General features: G+C 43.2%; 1 protein-coding gene across 12 annotated transcripts in view; it reads left to right on the forward strand.

Annotated features, from left to right (window-relative positions):
* The window catches only part of LDB2 (LIM domain binding 2), a 393,773-nt gene that overhangs the window by 364,076 nt on the left and 5,699 nt on the right, over positions 1-23,998 (forward strand). For 3 of the 12 annotated variants that reach the window (XM_059066468.2, XM_067036363.1, XM_067036367.1), the window contains exons 6-7: positions 19,382-19,505; positions 22,572-22,714. In XM_059066468.2, coding sequence (XP_058922451.1) covers positions 19,382-19,505; positions 22,572-22,714 — 267 coding nt within the window. Of the gene's footprint in view, positions 1-19,381; positions 19,506-22,568; positions 22,721-23,998 lie in introns of all 12 variants that reach the window. The other 9 variants (XM_059066465.2, XM_059066469.2, XM_067036364.1 and 6 more) reach the window with 3 other exon arrangements.

A 23,998-nucleotide genomic window follows, 5' to 3' on the forward strand; every position in this document is an offset into this window, starting at 1 on the left:
TTATATAAGCACCATCTGTCCAGCTAGGAGATGGTGAAGGAGGAGAACTTTTCTGTTGAAGTCTTGCTTTCCTGGAAAAACCATGTGTGGAGTTAGAATGAAGGGACCACCATGGAGGGTATAATTTGACTGTGTCATTTGCTGTCACTTTTTTAGAACCTACTTCTGAGAGCCCATCACAAACCACTTCGGAGCCAGCTGACCCAGGCTCTAAAGTTCATTATTTTCTTACATGTGCAGATATTTTCACCTGCAAGATTTTGCCTTGTCTCAGGTGATTTGTGAGGTAGCTGTTATTATTTTTATTTTTGCCAACGTGATGGTTTTATAACTTCAGAAATGAATGTGGCAATGGGGATGGGGGAGAGCACTGTATTCTACAACTTAAATATCTTATTTAAACCTCATAACAACCTAAGACTGGGCATTTCACCCCATTTTGAGAACACTGAGTCTTGAGGAGGTTAAAGGGTCACATAGCTGGTAGGGCCCAACTGGGATTTGAACCTTGGGTCTGACTCCAAAGCCCAAGCCCCTTCCTGGCTTCCTTCACTCAAGTTGGTTACTCTTCCATCATGGTTAGTTACTCAACCATCCCATTTTGAATGGGACCAAGCAGTTTCCTGGGATGTGGGACTTCTGGATTTAAAATCTGGGGCTGTCCCAGGTGAAGTTGATCACCCTCATTCCAACCCATAATTCCTCATTTTACACCATCTTCCCAGATAACTAATATCATCAGGTTATCCCAGAGAGGGGATTGAAGACTACTGACCAGCTCCCTCCCGCCAAAAGTGGTTGACCTCCAAGAAACGTCCAAGTGACTCACAGAGGGAACAGATGCCACAGTGAGGGACAGAACTTCCCTGAAACAAACCCGACCCAGGAAGTCACGCTAAAAGGCCCTGGGTCAGTTACCACCAGATACTAGTCCCTCCATCGGAAAAATTTCTTCTTGTGTTGGGTTTGGAAAAGCATAACAGTATTGTTCAATGCCAGCTGTCATGGAGACAAATAAACAGACATGGTCTGTTAGGGTGACAGAGAAAAAGCAATGTTTATCAAATGTTCACCTCTCCAAATAATTTGCAGCAGATTTAAGAAGCCCTCCATGAACACACTAAGGAGTGCCACGCTTTGAGACTTTACTAATAAAGTTGAAAATATGCTAGTATAAATATAGCTGGCACTAAAGAATAGGAAATAAATGCCTGGAAGTTTGTCAGCTTATTAATCATTCCTTTGTAAGTGGTGCTCTTGCTTCCATTGCTGCAGCATCTAACCACAGTTCATTGGCCAAAGGCCAGGCTAGCTTTCTCACTGGCATATTACCATGTGCTGGGGTTCTGTGCTTCTTGTCCATTTATTAACGCTGCAGACTTCCTACCGTTTAGTCTAAAAATAGCATCAGTTCTGTGAAAAACACTGCATTTGTGCTTTAGCCGTGGTATAGAAACATGAAAGAATGTGTGTGTGTGTGTGCGTGTGCTTGTGTACCTGGAGAAAATATTGTGATGCCTGAAATCCATAATATGTTATGCTCCTGAAAACCTTATTTTGGGCATACTGAAAATTAAAAGGGAAAGTGGGGAGGTTAAAAAGGAGAATAAAAAAGGAAGCTGATTTTTCCCTCAGAACCCTAGCTATGTTTATTTTTAGTGCCCAAGAGGATCATGCTATACTAGAATGAAACCTTAGAAACAGTCTTTTATAAGAGCCTTTTATTCCTAAATGAAAATTGTGCCGTGCTCACCTTAGCTGCTATTCTGCTTTCTCTCGTCAGTTTGAACTGTCAAGTGTCCATAGAAAGATGATCTGTTGGCATATTTCCTTATGTGCTATAGAACTGCCTCCCTTTTGGGTACTTTTGGGTAGGAGATTCCCAGATAAAAATTTTTCCGATAGTAAGGTTTTCCTAAACCACATGCCTGGTTTGAAAATGTCCATCTGTCTACTAAGCCGGGCCAGTGTGGCATGCGCAAGTCTGGATGACACAGTGATGATTTATTTTGGACCCCAAAGAACTTGAACAAGACAAATAGTGTTTGAGAAACCAGGTGAACCTGATGGAGCTGCCAAGGACACAGGTGAAGAGTCATAGGGGATGCATTTCATAATGGAAACACGAAGCACAGAAGGAGTGATAAGGTTTCTTTGCTGCACAAATAGGAAAAGTGAACAGTTTGCATATCAGATGCATCAGGTGTTAGGATTTGACGCAGAACTCCTGAATAATGTGTTGTTTGCCTTTTGGAGGAATTAAGAGGAAGGAAATGTCATTCTGCAACTTCACACCAGATAGTGAAGAGAGATGGGAGACTAGGAAATTGTCATTTCCTAGGCTGCTTCCGAAAGATACTGTTGGGAGCCAAGGGTTACAGGGAGGTCACCAAGGGACTGAGACGCCCACAGCTGGCCCGAGAAAAGCACCCTTGGCAGGATGCTTTTTTAATCAACCTCGCGTGCCAAAGGAAGAGATAACTTCGCAATAGCAGAGGGTCGTGGAAAGAATGTGGGCTTTAGAATAATCCATTTCTTCAATAGATGTTTACTGAGCACCTGTTATTGGCTGAGATCCTGTCTGGGTATAGGATTAAGAGGAGTTATGCTCAGATCTGGCTCTGGTACTTTCTAGCTATAGAATAGGGAAAAAGCACTGAAGTTCTCTAAAAATCTGGTGAAAGCCTCTGAAAATGGGGATAACTGGTCCTAATCCGTAACATTGTTGTGAAGATGAGTTAGTTTATGGATAGTGAGTCACTTAAATCTCTCTAAGTTCATCTATAAAATGAAGATAAAAATACCTAGTTCCTAGGGCTGTTGTGAAGTTTAAAAGGCGTAACAGAGCAACTCCCCAAAATAGTAGATGGCATTTTTAGGATTCTTTGTGAATAAAATTCAAGGACAAATTTCAGAAGAGTCTCTGTGAGGATAAATGGGAACTTGTGATTTGGGGAAGGTTGTCTAGACCTTCCCAGCAAGCTTTATCATGCATAAAATCCCAGAAAAGTGGAGGTGTGTGATGACCCTTGTTTCATCCATGTTTACATCGAAGGAATGTGTGTTTTAAACCAGAAATGAGCTGGCTCCTCTTTGGGACTTGGGAGGCTCGGTTCTTCCTGAGATCAGAGGGACAGAGAGCTGGCCGCCAACTTGCTGTGTGCTCTTGGGGAACTTAACTTCCACTAGCGGCCACACGGGGATTCGTCCATACGTAAGAGCATCGCAATGTTGCAGGGGAGGGGGAAATCTCACACAACAGAAATTTACTTTCTCTCAGTTCTGGAGGCTAAAAGTTGGAGATCAAGGCGTCAGCCAAGTTGGTTCCTTCAGAGGCCTCTCTCCTTGACATGGAGATGTCTGTCTTCTCCCTGTGTCCTCACATGCTCTTCCCTCTGTTTGTGTCATTCTGGGGGTCAAAAGTCCACACCAGTCTGACCGGGCTAAGGTGGGCAGGGCTCATTCCTTCTGGAGGTTCTAGGGGAACATCGGTTTCCTTGCCCTTCCCAGCTTCTGGGGGATGCCATTTGGAAAGGGGAACACCTTATCAAGTGTCACAATGTGGTAGAAAAGACAGCCCCTGAGCCAGGAGAGGGAGGACCCCAGTTCCCGGCTGACCCCAGCTCAGCAGTGAGGGGTCAGGCAGTCTCTCAAACCCCGTGAGCTTCAGTCTCCATTGCTGTAAAAATGTCCAAAAGGAGTCCAGATTTCAAAAGTCTATAATCTTAGGAGTCTTGTGGTAGCTGCTTGCTGATTTATAAATAACTTGAGAGGCTCAGACTTCACTTGAATTTAGTAGCCTAGAATGAATTTATGGTTGTGTTTTCATGCCTGTCTTGCTGGAAGGGCCCCAGGTTAGTTCTGCCATTTTCATTGCCATCTCCAATGAAGATGCCCACCCAGGTTCCCTGCTGCTCTCAAAGGGCCCAGGGAACACATTGTTCCTCACATCTAGGGATTCAGTGCCAGAAGAGGCAAAGTCAGGCAAATGTCAACCATAAAACTCTCTTAAACATGCACACACACACACACACACACACACACACACACACACACACACACACACACACAGACTCACCAAAAAAGGACAGAAGCTGAAGCCTCAGCATATTGGGTCAATTTCATGGCTAGAACAGGAATAGGTTCTCAATCATTGTATACAGAGCTTCGTGGAGGGCTCAGGAACCAGGGATGCTCTCAAAGAACACAAGATGAAAAGAAAACAATGAAATAAACACATGGAGGAAGATGAGGAAGGGAAACTTCCAATGTGAGTAACTGTAGACAGATGAAGAAAAAATAAAAAGAACTACCATCTGTGATCTCTCTTGAGACTCTTAATATTCGTGGGGGGAAATAAGCAGAGTAAAATTAGAAGTGATGTATATTTAAGTTTTCATGTGACTCCAGAGAAAAAGCAACAAAGGAGCAGGATCCTCAGTGCCTAACTTGATTCTGCTGAGGATGAAGGAACAAGGGCCCTGCCTTCCTGCAACCTAGCCTCGTCCGTTTTTTGACAGTGAAATTTCTGCAGCTGAGACTCATAGAGGATATTCCATTCATTCATTCATTCGACACTAATTTGTTTTTCTGCCTGCCTACGACATGCCAATTTCTGATGACATAGATAAACAACTCTTCCAGCCTCAGGACCCCAGTTTCTTTAGGGAAGCAAATATATATTCGTTCATTATAATGCAGGGTGACAGAGATGTGATCACACGCATGAGTATAAAAATTAAGAGGGAGTAACAGACCCAGTGTGGGGGCTAAATTCAAGGTGATTGAAGCTAATAAGTCACTGAAAGCTGTGTGACCTTGGACCAGTTACTCAACCTATCTGGTCTCCCTTTCCTCTTCTGTGTATCTGTATGGTTAATGGTGCTGGGAGGATGAGAAAATCCATGGAAGCCACTGAGCCCACTCCCAAGTGCCCAGTCAACACTGAGTGCTAGGCATGATTAGAGGTAATGAGTGATTCATTAACAAGCTACGAAAAGTTTTATAATCATGGTTTTCTTCCCTCCTGAAAATTTTTCAAGGGAATTTTGAGGTGTTTGAAGAGTTGAAATATGGCTCCTCAGATCTTGGTTTAGACTCTGCTGCTCTGAATTAACTGGAGTAGACAGTAGACAGGACACGCTCTTTCCCGAGTTCCCAGACACTTGAGTTCCAGAGTGAAATTGGCTTTGTACATAACGTCTTTGCCTTCACGAGGTGCCCAGGCATCTGTCCTTTCCCCCATCATTTACAGATGGCCTTACAGCCTTCGGATTTCTCATCATGAACCACTTTGTTCTTCTGAAATCCTCTCGTCTCCCTATACCTTTCAGGTTCTGATGGCAGATAGCACATCATTGAGTTCTACCAATTAGAAGTCCTGCTGGCCTCCCAGCACTTGTGTGCTTAACTATCTAGGTCCAGGCAGTGCAAAAGTAGATCAGACCCTGTCGTCACATTGCTTATAATCAGCATCTCCTCCTTCTCAGGAGACCCCAAACATTGGTACTCCTGTACCCAAAGCCCCCAATGTCTTCCCACTCCACTCAAAATCAAACCAACACCAGTTCCTCACAGCCTCTCTGAATTCATCTTCTCCTACTGGTCTACTCATCCTTTCCCCTCCAACCGTACTTCTTTCCTAGATTTTCCTCAAAGCCCCCAGGCCTTTGCCATTGTTATTCCCTTTACTCAGAATGCTATTTCTTCTGCCCAGAATGTTTTTCCCCCAAAGAGCCCACTTCCTAACTTCCTCTGAGTTGAGGATTGCCAGATAAAATACAAAATGCCCAGTTAAATTTAAATATCAAGGGCTTCCCTGGTGGCGCAGTGGTTGAGAATCTGCCTGCTAATGCGGGGGACACGGGTTCGAGCCCAGGCCTGGGAGGATCCCACATGCCACGGAGCAATTAGGCCCATGACCCACAACTACTGAGCCTGCACATCTGGAGCCTGTGCTCCGCAGCAAGAGAGGGCACGATAGTGAGAGGCCCGCGCACCGCGATGAAGAGTGGCCCCCGCTTGCCACAACTTAGAGAAAGCCCTCGCACAGAAACGAAGACCCAACACAGCAAAAATAAATAAATTAATTAATAAACTCCCACCCCCAACATCTTTAAAAAAAAAATTAAATATCAAATAAATAATGAATAAGTTATTATATTTATTACTTCAACAGGTTATAATTTATTATCTGAAATTCAAATGCAACTGGGCATCTTCTATTTTTATTTGCTAACTACGTAACCTTATTAGAGATCTTTACTTAGATATCAACTTTGGGTGATTGTATTAGTTTTCTATTGATGTTAAAACAATTACCATGTATTTAGTGGCTTAAAACACCACAAATTCATTGCCTTGCAGTAGATCAGAAGCCTAACATGGATATCACTGTGCTCAAATCAAGGTGTTGGCCCAGCTGTGTGCCTTTCTAGAGGCTCTAGGGGAAAATCAGTTTCCTTGCCTTTTCCACCTTCTTAGAGGCCACCCACATTCCTTGGCTCAAGGCCCCCTCCCATCTTCAAAGCCCTCAATGTCAGGCCAACTTCCTCTCATGCTACCATCTTTCTGATTCTCCTCTCTGATTCCTTCATCCATCTGTCAATACCCTTATAATTAAATTGGACGCGTCTGGATAACCCAGACTACTCTCTCCATCTCAAGGTCAGCTGATGAGCAACTTTAATTCCCTTTGCCATGTAACCTGACATATTCACACATTGAAGGGATTAGGCCATGGGCATCTCTGCTGAGCCGTGATTCTTCCTAGCACAGTGACTTTAGCCAAAGTGTCCAAATTTTCCACCCTCCCAACTCCAACATTTCATGTCTCCTTTCCCTGCTTCCTTTTTTCTCTTTGGTACTCATCACTACCATACATCTTTTGCTTTTTAAGTGTATCTGTCTCCTTCACGAAAATGTAGTTCTATAAGAGGACTTTATTTCTTTTCTTTATTTCTGTTTGCAGCATCCCCAGCATCTAGAGCAAACACAGGGCACATAGTATATATTCAATAAATGTGTGTTGAGTGAGTGAGTGAGTGAGTGAGTGAGTGAGTGAGGGAACCCCAGCCTCTTCCAACTCCATTTTCATAAAGCATTGCCATTGTCATCATGAATCCGTCTTTCCACCCATCTCGCTTTATCCCTGGGAAGGGAAATGGCTGCTGATTCAAGGCTCCGCAGGCATAATGATGGAGGTGGCCAGGGAGCAGTCAGGCAGCTGAGTGCTCCATTATCGAGAAATCACTACTTCCCTTTGTGTCAGAGTGGAGTGGCAGGGAGGGCTGTTGCCTGGCAGAAGCTCCCAGGAAGGCAGGCAGGCACTCCAAAGGCAGCTGGGCTCTGTGTGTCCAGGACCAAGAGAGAGAGAAGTCCATACCCGACACTGACCAGAGCCCAGAAATCCTCCCAGACAGCGGCCACGGGGATGCTTCTCCAAACTCCAGAACACAATGCTGTCTTTAATAACCTTGTGGGTATTTACACCAGAGCAGGAGAAAAATATAAGCATGCAGTTAATGTTCGGGAGGGATTATAACTGCATGAACAAGATAGCCATGTTCCTTGGAAACTGTCACTGACAGCTCCCAAGGACCAAATCCAAATTCCCATACTCACAATATTGGGATTGTAAGGCCCCGTTCATAAACACTAGTACTTAAACATTACCTCCTTGCAACTACACAGTTTCTCAGTTCCCCGGGAAAAATAACCAACATGTTACAAAAACTACCTATTTCCAACAAGGAACAGCGTGGACCAGTGTAAATGCCCCCAGCGGTACGATCAGCACCGGTCGGCTTGGGGGACAGTCGCCACTGCTTGGAGACGGAGCAGCCAGTGTTTGCCTTTGGGGATATTTGGTGCTTTTGTTTTACCAACCATGTCAAAATGTCGATGAGGCTTTCCTCATGCTTGGGAAACGTGGGTGAAAGAACAGCATGCTATTTACCATATTGCCGTTTGGCGTTCAGCTTAGTGGCATTTGTGGAGGGCTCGTCCTGCACAGCATGCTTTTGGCCACATCAGTTGCACCTCTCGGCTCCTGTGGGGCAGAACCTGAGGCCTTGACGAGTCTGGCCATTGCCTGCCTCTCTGCTGTAGCTCACACAAGTCAGCGCTAATCCCATCATTTTGTGGTTTCTAATTCTGTGTTCTCTCTTGCATTCGCACATGTATTCCCTCTACCTGAGATGTCCACCCTAACCTTTGTCCTGGCTGTCTTCTCTTTCACTTGGCTGATTTCTAAGTCATCTCTTTAGCTCTCAACTTAAATATCAGCTCCTCCTGGCAATGTTTCCTGACATCGCTTGACCCTCTCCTTTACAATATCCAGCCCATTTGGAATTCTTGTTTATCATCTGTCTCCCATCTGGACAGTAAGCTTCAAGGGAGGGAGGTTGTGTCTGCCATTTCACCATTGCATCCCTGCTACCCAAGTTACTATAATTACAAAGTGGATGAAGCAAGATCTGACCCATTTTCTGATGTCTGATCGCCTATTTGTTTTCATTTTCCATTCGATCATATTCATGGGTTCAAGGGGTCATTCAATCCACAAACATTAGACTCATTGGTTGGTGCTTGGCAATATTTTTTAAAATAAAATAATAGGACACAGCCTAGGTCTCCAGTTCTTTACAGTGTCGTGAACTATGATAGTTCTCTGTGGCTTAAGGCAGACCTAAAGCAGTCAGGCTGCTTTAACAAAATACTGTAGACTATGTGGTTTAAACAACAGAAATCTATTTTCTTACAGTCCTAGAAGCTGGAAAGTCCAAGATCAAGGTCTGGCAGGGTTCACTTTCTGGCAAGAGTGCTTTTCCTGGCTTGCAGATGACTGCCCTCTTGCTATATTCTCACATGGCCTTTCCTCAGTGTGTGCATGTGGAGAGAGGGAGAGGGATCTCTGAGGTCTCTTCTTCTTCTTACAAGGCCACCAATCTATCAGATTAGGACCCCACCCTTATGACCTCATTTAACCTTAATGACCTCCTAAAGCTCTATATCCAAGTATAGTCACATTGGGGGCTAGGGCTTCAATGTAGGAATTTGGTGGTGAGGTTGTCACTTTTCAGTTCGTAGCATCTATAGTACCAGTTATTTAGTCAAAGGCTAATCAAAGGCTTTGCTGTAAAGATATTTTGCATTTGGTTTTTCTTTGGTTATTGTCTAGCCCTCAGCTGACTTTAAATAAAAGAGAGTACTGTTGGGGTGAGCTTCATCCAACCAGTTGAAGGTCTTAATAACAAAACTGAGGTTTCCTGGAGAAGAGGAAATTCTTGTCTCAAAACTGATGCATTAACTCCTGCCTGAGATTCCAGCTATGGAAATTATGGATTTCAGACTCGATAACCACTGCAATCACATGAGCCAGTTCCTTAAAATACATACATACATCCTATTGGTTCTGTTTCTGTGGAGAACCCTATCTAATACATTGGCAGACAATAAAGAGGCACTTAGAGTAATTCTGAGCCACTGACCTTCATTTTCAGTGTCGGACTCATCTGAGGGCACAACAACTGCTCAACAAGAATTTTTAAAATTACCTGAAATTTGCTCATAGCCCTCTAGGAACAGACAGCACTCCTTAGATATTTGTTAATGATTGTGGGATATTTCCAGGCAGATGTTTCCTTTTTCCTTTGGAAACATTCCAGCTACTATGCCCTAGAATTTAGAGATGCTGGTAGAACACATGAATAGGATACTTGTGGCAATGGCTCAGTGATAAAAATCAAGTTATTTATAGGAAAGGCAAGTTGACTGAACATTTTTTTCTTTATTTACCATTTTTATTATGCTTGGCTTAATTTTATATGACAAATGCATAATTTTAATTTTTTATGCTATACTTTTCTACACTTTGATTTCCTTTTTCCAGCATCTAAGAGAAAAACAAATACCATACGCTAACACATATCTATGGAATCTAAAAAAACTGCTTCTGAAGAAACTAGGGGCGGGACAGGAATAAAGACGCAGACGTAGAGAGTGGATTGAGGACACGGGGAGGGGGAAGGGTAAGCTGAGACGAAGTGAGAGAATGGCATGGACATATATACACTACCAAATGTAAAATCGATAGGTAGTGGGGAGCAGCCACATAGCACAGGGAGATCAGCTCAGTGTTTTGTGACCACCTAGAGGGGTGGGATAGGGAGGGTGGGAGGGAGATGCAAGAGGGAGGAGATATGGGGATATATGGATACGTATAGCTGATTCGCTTTGTTACACAGCAGCAACTAACACAACAATGTAAAGCAATTATACTCCAATAAAGATGTTAAAAAAAATTTTGAGTAGAACAAAAAAATGACCAAACATTTTAAACATCCATTGTATCACCAAAATCTAATAATTAAGCTGTGCGTATATGTGTATATGTGCATTGGGCAGGGAACATCCATGAAATTTTAAGAGGTATGTTCTGAAAAATTACCAAATGTCTTCCATGAAACACCTGCCCCCTCCACGGACTGATTATCCCCCCATCATAATAAACATGTATAGAGCAATTTCCATATGTTAGAACCTAGGTACATACTTTAAGTGGATATTCTTGTTTCTCCTAACAGTGTAACTAGTTAGGTAGCATTGGTATCCTGACTTTGCAGTTGGAGAAACTCAAACACCAAGAGCTTAAGTGACTCACCCAAGGTCACTCAGCTACTAAGTAGCTGCTGTTCAAATCAGAGACCAGTTTACATGCTTAACCCCTACACAAGATGCCTCCACACACCTTTTAGATACAGTAAGTCCCCTACATATGAGGTGTTACTGTCAGGCTGCCTGATAGAAGCTGGCACCATGGTGGGCCTTGGTGACAGCTGTTGGAGAGGCCAACTGAACCACAGAAAGAACAAGAAATACCCTTACTTATTTCTTTACCCATGTGGTACCATGAGTGGTGTCCCTCAAAAATCCATGTTTATCTGCAACCTGAGGATGTGAATCTATTTGGAAATCCGATGACTAATGTCCTTGTAAGAAGAGGAGAGGACGCAGAGACATGGGGGAAAAGACCATGCGAAGACAGAAGCAGAGGTTGGAGCAATGCAGCCACAAGCCAAGGAACACCAAGACCGCCAGGGCCAACAGAGCTTGGAAGAGGCAAGGAAAACTTCTTCCCTAGAGCCTTCAGAGGGAGCACAGCCCTGCCATCGCCTCTATTTCAGACCTCTAACCTCCAGAACTGAGAAGAAATAAGTTTCTGTTGTTTTAAGCCACCCAGGTTGTGATACTTTGTTACGGCAACCCTAGCCAAATAACTCAACCCACTTTCCTCCAATCTTTCCTGGTGCCTCCAACTGGCCAAAGCTCACCCAAGTCCAGTTGGCAAAAAAAGTTGGGAAATAGTGTGCAGGGGTCTCTCCCCTGCAGTACAGAGCTGGGAGGAGGGGGTGGGTATAAGGGTAGGAAGGCAAATGACCAGAGCACTGTGGAAGGGGTGCCCGTACTAAATGACATGGCAGAGAGATTAAGTCCATGGGTCCGAAGGAAAGAGAATGAGCATTGGAGGCCTTGAACCATCTCTTCATGGGCCTGACTGGTGCTGCCAAAAACAACCGTGAGCTTGGCTCTGTAGCTCAGGAAAATCGCCCAACGCTTCTCTCCTGAGAGTGGGTCAGAAAAGCAGCCAATGGCCTCAGTGACCATGCATAGGCGTCCTTCCTTGCAGCCTCAAAATTGAGATCAAGGCATAGATATTGAAACATGCATGCATGACTCCCTGCTCTGGAAGATGATGGTCCCTCCAAGTCCTGAGTGGCTGTCACTATACCCCCTCCTCTCCTGGAGCTTGGAGAGAGCTGCCAATCTCCAGGGTTGGCTGTGATAACTTCCCTGAGTAATCAATTTGCAAAACAATTGAGAAAAGGCAAAGACTCCCCTGGTTGAATCTTCAGATAAAAAAGAGGATGTTTTGAATTTGACAATCAATCTACCTTTAATCCTATCAGGAAATAAACCCAAATCATAATCTGATGTTTTGGAATTGCACAGCTTCTCAGGGAAAGCAGTTCCTTCTCTCTCCTGTTTTTCATCCTCAGAGGCAGAGTGAGTTTTACTCATGTGGGTGCCTGTTATTCATTCTTATCTGTTTCTAGGGGAATTACCTGCTTGTTTTGTTTTGTTTTCCTTTTAGATTCCGTCCGTGCGTTATATTTTCCTATTGTTTTAATATAAGATCTCTTTTTGTGATGTGTTTCTTAATTAGGAGAGATTCCTTCACCCTTAGATAAGAGCTTGTTCATAATCATCCCTATCCTCTGATATCTTTCTAATTCAGAGTTAGACAGAAGGGTAGGTTACTGAGGGAAAACGAAAAGGAAAAGGACTCTGGTTTATGGATTTGAACATTTTGTATTTATCACTGAATTCTAAAAATGGATTATTATCAGAGACATTAGCTACTAAAATGCCATGGACCATTGGCCTGATGACCATCCCTTAGAGCATTTAGACCCCCTAAGTCTCAAGGAGACCAAGTGATTTACTTCCCGGAGTAGCTAACCAATCACATCACACATTGCTGTGTTGGCCCAGTGAAAGTGCACCACTGGTGCAACCAGTGTTTATCATAATACCAACTTCCATCTTTTGAGCACTGACCTTGGTCCAGGCATTGCATTAAGGATTTACAGATATTTTTTCAAACCTTCAGAGATAAATATCAGTATCTCCATTTTACAGATGAGGAAACTGAGATTCAGAGATGCTGAAATTCTCTTTTTTAAAAATAAATTTATTTATTTTTATTTTTGGCTGCACTGGGTCTTGGTGCTGCGCACGGGCTTTCTCTAGGTGCGACGAGCGGAGGCTACTCTTTATTGAGGTGCACAGGCTTCTCACTGTGGTGGCTTCGCTTGTTGCAGAGCGCGGGCTCTAGGCACACGGGCTCAGTAGTTGTGGCTCGCAGGCTCCAGAGCACAGGCTCAGTAGTTGTGGCGCACAGGCTTAGTTGCTCCGCCGCATGTGGGATCTTCCTGGACCAGGGCTCAGACCTGTGTCCCCTGCATTGGCAGGCGGATTCTTAACCACTGTGCCACTAGGGAAGTCCCAAGGCTAAAATTCTTGGCCAAGAACACACAGCTAGTAAATGGCAGACTAGCCTTTGGGTTTGGATCCAGATGAATCTGGCTCCAAAGGCTGCACCCCTCTGTATCACCCACCTCTCTGTGTATAGATACACCTCTCTGTGTATATTGTTCCTTGCACAATACCATGTGCAAGGAACAATATAAAAGACAGGGAGAGCCTTGGAACTTGGTATCTTAGCAGAGATTTAGGCCATTCATATTCAGAGAGTTAGACAACAGAGCAGTAGGAGTTAGGAGCACAGGGTTGAAGTCAGGCAAACTTGACTGTGAACCTCTTTTCTGCCCTTCAGATGGTTGTATAACCTTTACATTATAAGAATCACACTCTTTAATATCAGCTCTGTGTGACTTACTGGCTTTGAGTCTGAGTTTTCTCCCCTGTTAAAAGTGAACCAGGAGGTGCTGAGGGTTAATGATATATGTCAGTTGCATACTCCAGGGACAAACATAGTTTAGATACTCACAGCGATTATTAAGTTATGGCTCAACAAATATTTGAGTATGCCTAATACCATGTTAAATAAGAGGGAGAGAAAAATAAAATAGGGCTTGCTATAGATAAGGAGATGAAACAAGTCCACAAGAAAGAAAAATTCCCAATGCAAATATAAACTCCGGGATGTACGTAGGTTAGTAATAAGTGCTACAGAAGTAAGAGTCCTTTGTGCGTGGGGATGGTCAGAGACAGATGTGAGATCTGAGCTGGACCATGGAGGACCTTAATGGTCATACTATTATGACTCCAATATGGTTTGCAGACCAGTGCCAGACTGTGGATCACTTAGTGGTCCACACCAAAATAAGAAGCTTGCTTTGGAATGTAAAGCAGCTACCTTGTTGAACACATTGTTTATTTCATCTGAGTTATTTTTTGACATAAGACTTTCTTAATGAAAGAAGCAATGAACTGAATTATACTCTAACTTAAGCTCTTATCCAGTCAAGGACACATAACAAATAGTTTGCAGACGGCCTCTTTTGAGTAGCATTGGTTTAGGACAGAGGTCAGCAACCTTTCTGTGGATGGCCAGATAGTAATATTTGGGGAGTTTGTGGGTCATACAGACTCTGTCGTACTTACTCAACTGTGGCATTGTAACACAATAGCAGCTCTGGACAATACATAAGCATGGCCATATTTAGTCCACTGGCTGTAGCTTGCCAATATCCGGCTAAGATGACTGAGAAGAAGGGAAGAAGATCTTCAAGGCAAGAACATGAGCAAAGGCCTGAGCTGCTATGGACACAGTAACCCTGGACAAACCTATATGCAAAGAGTAGGTCAGTGGTTCAAGCTCAGAGCATGTCATCCATGACCTGGAAAAGACTGAATTCAATGTTGGAGGTCAGGACCCAGCTTTAGAAGTTAGCCAAATGCCAACCCCAAGGCATCAGCTTTTTAGGCCAGAGCCAACTCTGATAGGCACCACCCATTCCTGGTTTCAGGCCAGAAGATGAGCAAAAAGAAAAAGTGTGCATGTGTAGCTAAGGAGAGTCAAATTTCTCCAGGAGAATTGTCAGATGAAAACAAAACAAAGTAGCATACTGTCTAGATCTACCAGGTTCTTTGTTACTATGAACAAAGACAGAAGTCCTGGGACTGAGTTAAGATGTCCCCGCCAGCCAGGACATGTAGTAATTGGGTATATACATGTGCACATGTACAAAGCATTCTCCACAGAGAGGCAATCAGTTATTTATCAAATGGAGAAATTCATCACCTCTAAACCCAGAGGACAATGCCCAATTTGTCTGCTACTGGCAAATGACTCCTTGCTATAAATCTGGCCAAGATATCTGTTAAGTCATTCATCCATCCATCCACCCATTCATTCACTCACTCAGCAAGTCACCATTGTGGTTATAGGTTTTGGTTTCATACCAAAGGGTCAGTACTGGGCCAGAATCCCAGAAAATGAAGTCGGAAGCATAAGGAGAGCAAGCCCAGCCTAAAACTCTCACTAAATCTGCCCAAAGGCATCCTCAGAGCTTTGCCAGGATGGGCAATGGGCAGTGGTTTTCTTTGCGATTCTAAGTGGACCTGGCAGGGGCTTTCTATTCAAAGAGAGGTCTCAGGCCTTGCTGGCTCCTGCCACCTTGCACAGTGCCCTGGGATTCTTCCTGGTGTCTTCAGGCAACCTAAATAAAGAGGTAAACTGAGGCAAGCTCAAATGACCAGAAATTGAGTTTATTCAGGAATAGCAGAGGAACTGCAATTAAGGAAACACATGCTGTGAGCCAGCCCCAGTGAGTCCCTTGAGGATTAGGGATGGGCTGTATTTACGGACAAGGAGTGCAAAGACAGGGAAGGTCCAGCCAGAGTCCCAGCAGTAAGTTCATTGGCTTGAGGACGGGGACAGATTCTTGGCAGCTGTTCATTGGTCCGGAAGTAAGTTTCCATCATCTCTAAATCAAATACTTATGGGAAATCAGTCTCTCACTTCTTAAGTTCCCTTCTTCTGAGGGCAGGTTGGGAGTCTCTGTTTCCTATCCTCCGGTTCTATTTTAGATGGACATCTTTTCACACCTCCAACACCCCCTGCAGGTGTAGACCAAACTCACTCATGATGCTGCAGTGTTGCAGATGTCACTGTCTGAGGCCTTTCTTTTCAGGCAAAGGGACTGGTCCACTGGGAACTTCGTAGCAGACACAACTTTACAGATAAAATCGTTCTTTACAAATCAAAGGATGCTGTGTTATTATGCTCAGTTCCATTAATATGCCTTTGAGGTTGGAGTGAGGGGTGTGTGTGTGTGTGTGTGTGTGTGTGTGTGTAGGGCGGGGGCAAAGGCATCTATATTGTAGCCTGGATCATATATATTACAAACAGGGGAATCTTTACCTGGAATCAATGGATGGGAGTGTAAGAGGGTTCATAAACCTCCAGATATTTTGTATAAAATTTGGAAGACAGGCTGCATAGCCTTCACCAGATTCTCAAGGGGGTCTGAGACCTCAGGGAGAGCAGGATTCCTGGCTCCAGAAGGATTTGGCTAGTGACTGAGGGAACCTACTCCCCGAACTTTCCTGGTCTCCTTTCATAAGGCCCCAGGCCTTTGCCGTTGCCAAGATGCACTGGCTTGCTACAGGAGAAGGCAGGCTCTTGTCTGAGTTAGTTCTGCCACCTACAGCACGCATCCTGGCAAAGCCACCGTCTCTGCACCAGAGCTGGAGGCTCATCTGCATACATGAATAAGGGGCGGGCTGTCTCTCCAGCCCAGTACCCCTCCACTGGAAGAAAAATGACTTTGGGGATTCCTGATTAGCATTCAGAGATGCAAATTCCTTGGGGGTGGGTTACAGCAAGGGGAAGATATTTTTACATGAAAGGGGAAGGGATAAATCCTGAGGATTAGCACCTGTAAAAAGTGTTGCCCAAAACCCCGAGAGGAAAGGTACCTGGGGAAAAAAGAAAGAGAAAATGAGCTCGTGAGTTCTCACAATAAACGCAACTCTCCTACTTCCTAGCATGTGCAATGCTGATAATCCTTTCTAGGTCCAGATAGGCCTGACACTTGGGAGAAAACTCAATAAATGCTTGTTGATTTAAAGTAATAAAAATGTGGTTTGTTTTGCAATCTGTGCTGTGCTTGCTAATATGTAATCATAATATCTGTTTGTTGAACTGATGTGTCAAGAAGTATTATCTCAAATTGCCCAAACAATATACAAGATGGGTATGGTTTTACAGGTGAAACTGAGACCGAGCATTATTAAGTGGCTCATCCAAGGGTATGCATCTGGTGACAGACTCAAAAATCTAGACCCAGATCTCTTGATTTCTAAGTCCATGTTTGTTCCACTCCCTCCATGTATTTTATAGCCACTGCAAGTCAATTGCTCAAGAATGGGAATGGACAAAAAGGAAATGGTTGTAAAACCTTTATAACATTTTTTAGTTAAAAGAAAGTTTTCCCGGTCTTTAGAATTTCTCTGAAAGCTTTTCTTACTGCCCTAGCTTTATAATAGATGCAAACATCTTCTGACCCTGTCTGAAGCTAGCAGTGGTTCTTCTTTGGTGGATAATCCATTCTTATCTCCATGTGTACAGATGATTGTGGAATCCTTCACTCCATTTGGTGTGAGTGACAGGGGAAGACTTGAGGTTGTCTGTAATTTGCACATACTTTGATTTCCAGTGTGGAGTTTGTTAGTAGAGGAATACACACTTGCAGTCTTGGAATATGGACTTCATTGCATAGTAACCCTCCCTCTTACACAAAGAGGTTTTCCTTATTAACATTTTAGGTTTCAAAAAGGATTCCAAAGCAAACAAGAAGATAGACAAGATTGAAGATGCATCATAACTAACCCAGATCTCATTACTTTACAGCCTGATACACTAGGGTCCAGTGTTGTTCAGGCTTTGAAATCTTAGTCTCTTCTTCCAAAGAAACTGCAGATGGAAGGAGATTACAGTTGGCCCTTAAATGGGGTTTGTGGTTCTGGCAAAGTTTAGATCATCAATAGGTAAAAAGGGCTGAGAAATTTTTCTAGATGAAGGCAATTTTGATTATCATGCCTCGACTTGAGAAGAGAGGAAGGGCATGGAAAAGTTAGGCAGGGGGGTAAGAAGAGAGGGGAATTTGAGCTGGAAACCGCTGGAGATTTGTGCATGTCTTGCTTCTATATTTGTTTCTTCTAAAGCCCAGCATATGCAGGGCAGTGGATCTCAATTTTGGGTAATATTTATCAGAATTAGATGGGAGAATGCTTTTTAAAAATACAGATTCAGGACCCCACCTCCAGACTCAGTGAAACAGAAAGGGCAGAGTCTGGAAGTCTGCATTTTTAATAATCAACTCTTCTGATTCTGATGGAAGTGTTCCTTAGACTTCGAGGAACATTGGCATAGAAAGGTCCTCCAGTCTTTCTAAGAATCACTCCTCAAGTGCATCCATTCATTTGAGCCAAATCTAGGAACACAGAGATAAAAGGCATAGTCTCAGCATTCAAAGAGTTCAAAGTTGAGTGGAAAAGAGACTTGGAAGCCTATGGTTACAAAACGTAAATGAGTAAGTTTGTAGAGCAGAAAGGGCTGGGTGCTATGGGAGAGCTGTAGAGTCATCCAACTCAGCCCGCACAGGGAGAGGTGCAGAGCCAGGGGGGAAAGGCCTAACAGAGAAAGGAACTTTGCCTTCAAGGATGAGTGGGCATTAGCCAGGAAGAGGGAGAGCAAAGAATTCCAGGTAGAGGGGAACCAGTGGACAATGAGGAGTGTGGACTCTAGGGAAATACTCAGATGAGAAATGGCACAAGGGAAAGGAGAAGTAAAAAACGATGGCCCCACGAACATGGGGACTGCACATCTGCCTTTCATAACAAAATGACGTTTTTCCACATGGGAAGGTGCATTGCCAATGTTAGTATAGCTGTAACTGAAACAGCAATGGACGCATTGTTCCTAGTCTTGGTCTTTGCCCTCTTAGCAAGAGTCCTTTCAATGCAGCAGCATTCTGAAAAGTTTCCAAATGAGAAGGAATTCAGAAAAGTCCAAGGCAATCCTAACTGAGTTTACCTTCTTATTTCATTCATTAATCTTTGTCATCAGAGGTCTTGGACCAAAGTAAAGCTGAAAGATCTAACTAAGGGAGAGAAGAAGGGCGACCGTGTGCAGAACAACAGAAAAAGCTCCCACACTGAATGAAAGTCAGCATATGTTACTGACATTCTCATCTTGTGTAAAATACAAATGAGTGTATGAATAAAAATAAAATAGTGTTCATCATAGCCCTTTATAAGAATTAGGATCAAAAACATACCTGTAGTTGCCACTTTGTTCTCCAAAGTTTAAAGGATGGCTTTCACTGCCACATAATCTACATAAACTAGCATCGTAACTCACAGTGTGTGGTTATACAAACAGGAACTACAGCAGAGACCAAAGTAGAAATCAGAGCATGCTGCGCTCCAAGGAAGAGAGCTTTTTTCTTTAACCAGAGAGAATCATTTCAATTCAGAATAGAACCACATACACCCACCCAACAGTCAGTACAGAATATGTGTGTGTTTGTGTGTGTGTGTGTGTGTATGTTTGTGTGGATAAACCACACTCAGCTATAATATGATATTATAAATGATAGTAAATTAAGTGGGCATTATCAAGTGTTGGTAATATTTCTTTTCCTCCAAACTTATACGGAGAAAATCAAAACCCGGGGTTGGGGGTGAAGTACCTTTAAGCTTTCTTTTGGATTCCAGCTGTTAACATTATTTATTGCAAATAATGTTATCAAGTAGTAAAACACCGATGTCTTTGAACTCCTTGCAGTTGTGTGTAATACTGGAGCCAATGCAGGAACTGATGTCCAGACATAAAACTTACAACCTCAGTCCACGAGACTGCCTGAAGACCTGCTTGTTTCAGAAGTGGCAGCGGATGGTGGCGCCGCCAGGTACGACTTCGTTCTTCACTCTCCGTCTACATGCTTTTTCTGAGGCTTCCTCTGGGGATGAAGGCGTGTGAAAAGGAAGTGATCATAAACGTATCAGCAAAGTAGTTTCTAAGGGATATTCTGACCGTGATATTGGACCCAAAGACACTGACTTTGTGAAGGGCAAACATCCTTCTTAGATTTAGTGACCATCCTCTACAGTCTCCTCACTTGCTAGATTAGGACCTGAAACCCACAGAAGGAAATTGATTTATTTAACGTTACCAAGAAAATATTGACAAAGCTGAAATTGGAACCCAGGTTTCTGTCTTCCAGTCCAGTGGTTGTTCCACTGGACAAGACTGGTGGCTGCTCATGGCTTACTGTGATTTTGTTTGTTCTTTGAAGAATGGTAGAAATTATGAAAAGAAATGGAGGGAGGTAGGAGGAAGAAAGGAAGACTAGGAGGGAATAGAAGAGAGAAGGAAAGAAGGAAAGGAGGAAGGGAGGAAGGAAATTAAATATTTTTGCTCTATTTTTTAAGGTATATAATATCAAAGGGTTCTCTGATCATGAAAAGAATATATAGAAGACTCCATTTCTCTCACTTCCCTAGAATGTAGTTTAGATACTATAGTCTCCTGCTGGGGTTCTGAAATTACTGCTTCCAGTCATCATTAATTGTCCTTCTATCTAATACATTTTCACTCCCAGGCATGTGTCGAGCCTCATTGATCATAAAAGCAAAACGTATCCATTCTCTAAAAGTTATTTTTATAAAGAGTAACTATTAACACGAGGCACATAGCCTTCTGAATCACAAAATATAATGGTCACCTTCTGCTGGTAATTGGCCAGGGGGTTTATATAAAGTGAATATAGCAGATGTAACCAAGTACATACTTAGAAAGCTGAGAAAAATGAGCATTATTTTACATAGAATAGTTGCATCCCCATCTTACAGGAATTATAGACATTTAGAACATTATTTTTCAAATGTATTAAATGTGTGTAAATTGGCCTTATTTTCTTTCAGTACCAATAAGGCTTCATAGGAAACAATTTTGCTCACTAAATGCTTTGAACACCTATTTCGTAACACGTGCACATATAATTCATATATTATTCATTAATTCAGTCATTAACTCAACAATTATTTATTGAGCCCCTACTAGGTGCCAGGCACTGCTCTATAGCCACTGTGGGTATAACACTACGTGAAAATAGTCACAAATCGCAGCCCTCTCAGACCTTCCATTCTCTTACTGAATCCTCACAACAACCTTATGAGGTATTTCTTGCTATTACCATTCGATATAATAGGCCTGAGATTTAAAGTAGTAACTTACCAAAGTTAGCTGAAGCTAGTCAGTGGAGGCCCCTATGTCACAATAAGATTTTATGTCTTCAATTCGTGACTCTATTACCACAGCTACCTACTGCCAGTGGGAGTGATCCAGAGCATACCATTGAGGTGTATTTCCCCCAAATTCCATGAAAAAGTACAATTTTTTTTTTAAAAGCAGCCGATTTTAGTTCAAGTCAAAGGAAGGAGATGCCTGTCAGGGAACACTGGGTGTTTGCTTTACTTTAGAATGTACCTCTCAACTCTCCTCCAGCCCCATGAGCTGGAACAATTCTGTTTCCTGTTTCCATAACCTTCAGAATAAGCACCCATAACTCTCTATGGATAAGGATGTTGGGCCCTTTGATGAAAATCTTTAAACATTAGAGATAAAATATTTATGAAAGAAAATATGTTATATAAATAGAAACATACTCTCCTACTTCATCAAAAGTCAGAGATAATATGATGGACTAAGTGGTCCTTGAAATGACCTTCAAGGACATCTTCCCCATTGTTCATCAGAAGCAGTATAGATGCCTCAAGAAAATGCTACAAGGTTACGTCACTTAGTTCCAGTATGGTCCTGGCTTACCTTCTCTCCATCAGAGTTGGATCTAGAATAGGGTTAGCAAAAAGGATGCTCTTACATGCCATTTCCAATTCATTTAGTAACTGCCTGGAACAGGCTTCTGAAGATATTTCATTCTCAAAGCAAAGATTATAATAGTACCTAGTTAATAGAGTTGCTGTGAATATAAAATAATGACATAGAAAACATTAAAAATAAGAAAATATTGAATCATGCTCATAATACATAATAAATAAATAATATTCTTTTTACTACACATTTCCATGAGTCCCTATACTTCCATTAAGATGGTGCCTCATCCTTCAGGTCCAAAATATGTTTTTTCTATTTCTAAACAGACCTTTCCAGAAAAGGTCTAGCTTCTCTTCATTAATATGTTGGCTGTAGCATACTAAGACATTTTTTTCCCCCAGGAATTTCGAAATTAGTTGCATCTTTTAGACACCGGGATCCAAAGCATGGGTATTTCTACTGAGCTTGGGAATCCCTAAATTCCACATCAATGGCTGATGGGATGGACACTTCCTCTTCTTTTTATTGGGTTGGCCCAAAAGTTCATTCGGGTTTTTCTGTAAGATGTTACGGGAAAAACCCACACAAATTTTTTGGCCAATTTTTCAACATTTCAGCATGCGGTAGAGCTGGGCTGCAATGTGGCACTTAGCCAGTAGGTGCTGCTGGAACTCACTGGTTCATTTAATTGAGCTCCGCTCATACTTCTCTCAACCCCTGGAGGTTCTCTAGGAGTCCCAGAGCCCTCCTTTTGTTTTAAAAAGAGGGTAGACCGCAAAAAAATTTTTGCCCCAAATTCATAATGGTAATAATATTTCAAGTTCAAACTATAGTAGTGGTGTAACTCACCCTAAGACATATTAAGAGCTTCCAGACACACATACACAGTAGATGACATCAGGAAGAACAATTAAATACAAATCACTTTATCAAGATACGAAAGAAAAGAGTTTCAGTCATTGTGTGCTACAAATAAATCAGCAGCTTTCTTCTTTTAGGTTTCGTCAAGTTAAAAGAAGTGGAAAAAATATCAACAGTCCTACTCTTTTGAACTTACAAAAAACGGCTTCCCTGGAGGGCCCGTATTCTGGTGGTCACCCTGGCACTGACCCTCCTTCCATGTTTCATGTTGCAGCAGAGCCCACAAGGCAACCGACAACGAAACGGAGAAAAAGAAAAAATTCCACCAGCAGCACCTCCAACAGCAGCGCTGCGAACACCGCCAACAGCACGGGCAGCAAGAAGAAGGCGCCAGCCGCCAACCTGAGTCTGTCCAGTCAGGTACCTGTAAGTCTCGCTTTCCTTTTAGGCTGAAATCCTGCCTTTGCCTGTCGTCTCCCCGAGTCCAGGGGCCCTACGGCAAAGTCTCTTTTAGCTTCAATGACCTTCTGGGCAGGGTGGGGGGCGGGGGAGGGGAAGGCAGGGACACGGGGTGGGAGGAGGGGGAGGAGCTCTGTCCTGGAAACCTTCCCCTACAAACTGGGACTTAGAAAGGAATATGAAGAGTCTGTGCTGCAGTGGGACCGGAATGAAAAAGCCTTCAGAGTCGTAGACAGGAGATATGTCACTTAAGGTTTAATTAAAATATCACTTAGCAGGGTGCTGGTGGCATATAAGGGACGCTCAGCACCATCACCAGGACCCTGTGCTCCCCTGGAAACTAGCTCCTGGCACTAAGGCTCCAGACTGTCCTTCGCCCCCCACCCCCCAGGCATGGGCAATCCCCTCTTATTTTAAGACTCAGGTAATTAACTCAAGGCCACTACAAATGCAGCTCAGTGGATTTTGCTTTCCCGTTTCATTAGCTTAGGGGGAGGCTCAGCCCCTGGTTTGGTCTCAACTGTCTGGACCTCTTGACCCCTTTCTTTCATTTCTGGGTCTTGACAAAGGAAATGGGCCACTCAGAAGGGGGCTTCTTTGAACTCCAAAGCTGACAGCTGAGGGCGTCCCCACAGAGGGTAAACTGGGCGGGAACTTTCTTCACCTCCTATGTTTTCTTCCTCGATTGGCTCTCTTCTGCCTGATTCCTTCCTGACTCTGACTTCCTCATCTCAGTACTAGACCACTTACCACTTTTAAATTCTCATGTGTCCTTAAGCATTTCTTGCCCCTTCTCCCCCCCACGATGACTTGTGGGTTTTCCTTCTCTGCTGCCTTTGTCACATCACCCTCATCAGGCTTTTGACTATCCTTCAAATCCTGGGATTTTCGTGGTGCTTCATAGGTACCCTCTAGATACTATGTCTTCAAAAAGGTGCCCTTTCTTGTAACTTCTCTCAGCCAATGCAATTTTACCTTTTCCCTCTTTCTCACTCTTTTCCCTCCCTTGGTCTGTGGGCCTCACCCTCCGCTTCTGATTGTGCTGCATCTCTCTCCATGTGAGAGCGGACCTTCATTTCCAGGGGATTCTCCACTTAACTTCTAATTGTGTCTTTCAAATCTGTCCCCCACCCACTCTCTCCCATTTTCCATGGGTCAGTTCTCTGGCTAAAACCAACCCCATCAGTACCTGAGAATTACCTGGCCTCTCCTCTTGTCCTCCACAGAGGACATGGTTCTCATTCC

Source organism: Kogia breviceps, chromosome 6 (genome assembly GCF_026419965.1).
Source record: "Kogia breviceps isolate mKogBre1 chromosome 6, mKogBre1 haplotype 1, whole genome shotgun sequence".
In the NCBI taxonomy this organism is placed as follows: Eukaryota; Metazoa; Chordata; class Mammalia; order Artiodactyla; family Physeteridae; genus Kogia; species Kogia breviceps.